The 6,719-nt window shown below is 35.9% G+C and overlaps 1 protein-coding gene across 1 annotated transcript; it reads left to right on the top strand.

Moving 5' to 3' along the window:
• Nucleotides 1-487: 487 nt before the first annotated feature.
• On the top strand, nucleotides 488-5,169 carry LOC104000399 (uncharacterized). Its single transcript, XM_009422427.3, has 9 exons — nucleotides 488-731; nucleotides 1,174-1,306; nucleotides 2,823-2,911; nucleotides 2,981-3,116; nucleotides 3,195-3,269; nucleotides 3,438-3,559; nucleotides 3,662-3,737; nucleotides 4,568-4,627; nucleotides 4,716-5,169. Exons 2-9 carry the CDS (start codon nucleotides 1,193-1,195, stop codon nucleotides 4,842-4,844), a joined length of 801 nt encoding a protein of 266 aa, XP_009420702.2. The 5' UTR covers nucleotides 488-731; nucleotides 1,174-1,192; the 3' UTR covers nucleotides 4,845-5,169.
• The last annotated feature ends 1,550 nt before the right edge of the window (nucleotides 5,170-6,719 follow it).

Below are 6,719 nucleotides of genomic sequence, written 5' to 3'. Positions count from 1 at the left end.
TATATTTTAAAGGATAAAATAGAAATAGCTCATATTTGTATGATAATATATATATATATATATATATATATATATATATATATATATATATATATATATATATATATATATATATATATATACAATATTATCAAATAAACCTAAGAAAATCTAAATAAGTGGAAGAATAGTTTAGAAATATATTCAGAAAAAAGTGACATTATGGGGAAAAAAAAAGGTGTGACATTGGAATGGAACAAGAAAAACTAAAAAAAGGTAATTCACGTGTGAATATTTCTTAAGGGAAAATCTCCAAATAAAATATAAATAAGGCGTGAGAATAATTGTAACATACTCTGAGGATTATATATTTATATCTAAAAAGGAAAATAAATATTATATTTATTTATAAATCTCACTTGTGGATTTTCCCTATATATATATATATATATATATATATATATATATATATATATATATATATATATGATCAACCGCTCCTGTTATGCCACGGGAAGCGTCGTCCGTCCATTCGGATCCCACCAACGTCTCCAACCCAAACCCCTTCTTTTATTACTCGCTCCCTCTCCGATCTCTCTCGCCCTGATCGCTCTCGACGATCTTTGCATCGATGGCCTCCTTCTTCTCCTCCCTTATAAATTAACGAAATCTTCTTGATTTCGTCGGGTTTCTCCGACTGATTCCGGACGGCGGCCTCTTCCGCCATTGCTCGTGGTAGCACTTGCGTTTCGGTACTCCTTCGTTCCCCTCTTAGGTTATTCTTTTGTGGTAGTCATGATCCGCTCCATCGTTGCAAGATTCTGCTCATGCTTGATCCCTTTCTCCTCATCTTTCTCTTTTCTATCGTGGCCGTCCAAATCCGTGGATGTGCGTGCTGATTGCTTGCGGAGCTTGGTTCATGCTTGCATCTGTCTTCGTTGTTATGTTCTTTAACAACCAATTCTTGGATATCTGCGTGCTACCGTTGCATTCATTTTCTTTGCCGTCACTGAGCTTCACCTATCACGGGAATTTTAGGCTAACCTAACAAAATGGAATCTTTAACACGATCTTCTGAATAATCCATCTGCCTCAAATAGAAGAAAATTTTCGACTTCTTTGTCACCTTCTGTTGTTAAAGATTGCTTTCTTTTTGCAAAAGCTAAATATTTCAAGATGTATTTTTCGGCGCAGGTTCTCAAGGCTTTCAGCTATGGCAATGAAATCCTATAGGTACCAGGCTGAGATACTGGTTAAAGACTATTTGCTAGCGGATCCATTTGTCCGGTATACCTCTGTGCTTGGAGGCATTTTTATGTGTAAAATGGTATGTCCGACCTCATTCTTATCTGGTCTTTGAATTCTTGGCAGTTATGGTTAGTGGTAAAAATGCATTGCTGTAAATTGAGCTGACTGATTGTAGAGGAGAAAAAGGAGGAACTGGAATGACAATTCTAGAGGTAACCTGACACATACTACTAGCAGATTGTGCAGGTTTTCATGTAGGACTTAGCGTTCAATCATTTTAGATGCCCCGATTGCCATGAACTAAAGTTGGAATGGCCAGTCAATACCAACTAGCTGTTCTTTCTCAGTCATCATTGCAATAGAATACTGAATCATAGGTAATAATAGGAAGGTGCAAATTCTATACTTAGTTTTCCATGTTACTAGAAACCCTATGGCCTAAAATGTATATTATTTTAGATATAGTATCTCAGGATGTAACCCTTTCAGTAGTGGATAAGTAAATGGATGTATAAATATGTTTCAGTGGATCCTGATAAGGATCAATGTTTGCCCTGTTTTGTCATATGCTGAAAAAACACTAGGTTTTGGAAATGCACTGCTGCCTCTCTTCTTCTCCTGCATAACCCTAGAGCTTGTGTTGTTCGTAGTGATTGAATTATAAGTGTAAAGCACCAAAACCTTTCTTTTACCTTATAAAGGACCAGTCCAGTCCTTTAAGTTAGGACCAAATCAGTCCTTAGTTTAAGACGGTTTAAGATAATTTAAATGACCCAGTTGTTGCCTAGCATTTTGAATCCCAAGAATGGGCCTATGCCTATTACAGGGTGACTACCCTACCCTAACTCGAAAGTGGTATACCTGGTTGAACATGGCATATTGGCCAATACATCCAAAACTCCTGAGACAAATTCTTCTTGTAAGCTATGACAATTTTAAATTACCTGAAATGACCAATCAAATAAGTTTTAAATGGACCCCAGCATCCATATGCATGTATATTTAACTTGCTTACGTGTGTGCCTCTCATGTTACATATGTACCTATTTGTATCTGCCTTTGTATGCACACAATTTCGTGTCGTGGAGGTCAAAACAGATTTTGGTTTTACCCTATACGAAGACAGGCTGTTGTAAGCCTGGTATGAGGTAGGCCTTTTTTTCATGGAAAGGGAAGATAGGAGCAGAACTTTTCAAAAAATTGGATATAAGTTGCGGTGAACAATTTGAGACGCTGCTAGAGAAAGCTACTAAATGGGCTATGGTTTTGTCACAAATTCTGTATTGGAACTTATATAGGATGTCATGAATAATTATATCGATCTCATTTTTCCTCTGATTACTCTATGTTTGTCTTTCAATCATAGACTATCTCATGTACTTATGTACGTGTGAAGCTGACTCTGATGCTATGATGCTATGTTATCCTTTGTGCTTATAGTTGATGGATAGTTTTCACTGTTTGTTTTGCTTTTTTTTTATTTTTCATACGGTCATAGTACTGGAATTAGTCATCTTTGAGTTAGGACCTCACGATTTTGTTGTTGTTATAGTCATCTTTGATTGTCTACTTACTGACTGCCATCATTTGCTTAGGCATATGATTTTACACAGTTGATTAGTTCTTTTTACTTCAAGGGGTATGCTTCACTTACAAAGATCCAACGGATTGAGTGGAACAACAGGTGAGAGATCATAAGCTTGTAATATTATTTTCTTGTTAACTTTTATATCAATTTGAACCACTTTTGCAGGGGTATGTCCAATGCTCATGCCGTTTTTATCACACTAATGTCGTTATATTTGGTATTCTTCTCGGATCTATTTTCCGATAGTATTGAGGGCCTGGTTACATTCAGAAATTCTAATCTTTCTACTTTTACATTGGGGGTAAGAATTCTTAACAATCGCTAATCATTATGTATTTGTCTTTACTGCATGATTTGTGAAGTATTATAAATTGGACAGGTATCTGTGGGGTATTTCATGACTGACCTTGCAATGATATTTTGGCTTTATCCTTCCCTTGGTGGAATGGAATACGTGAGTAGTCATGCGGAAGCTTCATTTAAGTGCTCATCTTTCTCTTCATTTAAACACTTTTACAGAACAAAACTTAGCTTGTTTCTTATCACATATTTCATATGAAAGAAATGGATTGGTTACTATAGAGGTTATATTCACCATCTAAATGTGACTTAACTTTTTCAGGTTCTCCATCATGTGCTATCTATAATTTCTATATCTTACTCTATGTTGTCTGGGGAAGGACAGCTATACACATACATGGTCCTCATCTCTGAGACAACCACCCCTGGGATTAATTTAAGATGGTATCTTTCCGGATGTTATTGAAGTACTTCAACATTGATATGGCCTGAGGATATTTAGATGTTTGGCTTATTAACTTCTTTTCTTCCTTTTTTCCTTTTAAGGTTTCTTGACACTGCTGGAATGAAAAGATCTAGTGCATATCTTGTTAATGGTGTTGCTATGTTCTTCGCATGGCTTGTAAGTAGTTCCTTATTGAAGTGGGTTTTAACTTTTAATATAAATGCTGATGACACTTGACAGATGTGTACATGTGTAGGAAACACATGATCTACCTATGATCATGTGTAACGTTCTATCTTTATACCTATGATCTACTGATCAAGGACACACCTCTTTTGATTAGTTGGGTCCCATTTTTTTTAGTGGGGCCCCAAAAGTGGTTGGACCTGCATATTAGGGCTTCTAGGCAGGTTTGATTGGTATGCATGTGTGTCTGCTATAGGACTAATGTATAATTGTGAGAAGTATGAGAACAACAGAAATTAGATGCAATGACGTTTACTCAAGTTTTCATTCGAGATCATGAACTGGCACCTCAAACAGAATCTAGAAATCGGATGAATAAAATATACTTAAAAGAAATAGATTGACTAACAATGTGGTTTGATTGAATACGGATGGAGGTAGCAAAGTGTAGACATTCGCTTCGTTATAAATTTGTATTTGTGAGCCTAGAGCTACAAGCCTAGTATAAGGTTAAAAATGTTAGGTCCATGAAGCTACTTCAGCAATCTATTTTTATTATTTTTTCTTCATTGTAACAGAAAGTCAGCACCATTATGAAAACAGAACGGGAATAGTCATAGACACGATAACTTTAAAATTTTAAAATGGTGCTACCGTGTTAAATTTGGAAGTACATTGTCTCTCTTCCACTGTGGTGATCCTAGTTGGTCTGTCCGTTTATTTTGATTTTTTTTCCCAAATTCTGCAATCTTTTTTGCATGGCTATTGCAATTTATACTGGTTAGGATATAGTATTCTAAAAGTGATTTATCATTTTGCAGATTGCTAGAATATTTTTGTTTCTCTACTTGTTTTACCACATCTATTTGCACTACGATCAGGTATTTTTCTAACGATTCCTTGCATAATCATATACGAACATGATCTTTTTCAACTAATGCTTTCATGCTCTCCACTTGTGTGTGACAGATTCGGCAGATGCATACCTTTGGATACCTCCTCAGTTTACTGGTGCCCATAGTATTGTTTGCCATGAACATGATGTGGTTTGGAAAGATTCTAAAAGGGCTCAAGAAAATGCTAGCCAAGCGGCAGTGAGAGTTGAAATTCTGATGTTCATATGTTACTGAAGTTCACACCTACAACGGTAGATCCTTGTAAGTTCTCTTGTAAAGTACAAAGGTTTAGGCAAGGAGAAAGAAAGGAAAATGACATGCTAACTAGCAAGGGAATTCGGATTGTATCTTTTTCAGTTTCAGCTCAGTTAGCATACATGAGATTCTTAACCTGGTATATCTTCACATGGATAGTCACATGGTTCATGTTATGCATCATGTTGTTCTTTGTGTCGTGAGGTTTTGGCTCATGGAATCATGTACATGACTCATGAAATTTGGTTCTAAGCAGAAGCTTGCATCTCTAATCGTGTGCATCTGTCAGTTTAGCTTGCTGTATAGCTCCTAATCCTTCCTGTTTCCATTTCTTGCTGGACTGAGGAAGAACTGTTGATGGTATTATAGTTCTTGTGGGCTTGTGCAGGTCATCAAACATCCAAGTTTTCTGGTCATCGAAGGCTCTGCCAAAGGTCAGGTTCGTGTTAGATGCCCTTCACAACCCATCTAAAGATGGAAATAAATCTTGGCATTGTGAAATCTAATTGTCTAATTGTTAATGAATTTGGTAGATATTCATTCATCTCTCTATTCTCCTGTGTCATGCACGAACGTAAAGTAACTTAAGAATCAGTGTAAAGCACATAGAAACAGTTTAGATTAAGGAAAACAATGCAGAAAGTAGAATGATATATCGAATCACTACACTAACAACATGAAAATTCATAAAACCACAATACAATTAAGATCGGAAATATACTCGAGTGAAGAAGATCGAGTTAACTATAGCTAATCATGTTGAAAAAAATACAAATAATAGAAATATAATCTTAGAAGCACAAATACCAGTCTGTCCTCACCTTCACACCCATCAACCTCGAGCATAGTAATCTGGTGCACAGTCTCATCTATCAAATGCTAAAGAAGGTTGGAACAGTAAACAAAGACTAGAAAGGAGAGAAGGATACATACGACAAGAAATCAGTCAGTAATCGATGAGCGAAACGTAAGCCCTTAATGTTTGCTCGACTTTTAGTATTTCTAAACGGCAACGCAGATGACAATAACGTATTATCTATCTTAAATGTTTCAGATTAATAATCTCACACAAAACTCACTCACAGTTGATCATAATTAATGGCTCACAAGAGAATAACGCATTTTATCGAATCACACTAAACTCACTTTGTTGCAGCATTGAGAGGTAATTTGGTAGATTAGCATATTTTTTTTTCATAAATACTAATTTTATTCTCATTTTTAAATATTTTAAAACCCATTTAGACTAATGAATCATTTTGATCAACCCTTACTTTCTATCACTTCGTCTCCTTCTCTTCTCTTCCTTCCACATGAGTTTTAATATAATAAATTATCTATTCGATCACTGTCCTCGATATGTTTCTTTTGGCTGGTCTTTGCTTGTGCAAATGTTTGCTTCCAAGGTAAAACAAAAGTCTTCCAACTATTTTTTTATGTCACAACATGAATTCAGTCACTCGTTTGCAGCTGCACCCCATTCCTATCCATCTTTTCGTAGGATTCTTCTCAAGTGGTACATCCAATCCTCTTCATGATCACTATCTTCAATATGTTTGTGCAAATGTTTGCTTTGAAGGTAAAAACAAAAACTCCTCTGTCAGAAAATTCAGTCACTTTGTTTGCTGCTGTAACCTTTTCTGAATAGGGCCAATCATGGTCAACTTATATTCAGCCATCCATCTTCTTGTACCCTTCTCCCCCGAGTATCACATTTGATCTTTCTCACGTTCACTATCCTCGATAATTTTCTTTTGGCTGGTCTTTTGTTTGAGCATATGTTTGCTTTCAAGGTTCAACAAAAGTCTTCAAACCCTTCATC

Source organism: Musa acuminata, chromosome BXJ3-10 (assembly GCF_036884655.1).
Source record: "Musa acuminata AAA Group cultivar baxijiao chromosome BXJ3-10, Cavendish_Baxijiao_AAA, whole genome shotgun sequence".
In the NCBI taxonomy this organism is placed as follows: domain Eukaryota; kingdom Viridiplantae; phylum Streptophyta; class Magnoliopsida; order Zingiberales; family Musaceae; genus Musa; species Musa acuminata.
This window is presented reverse-complemented; position numbering and strand designations above follow the sequence as displayed.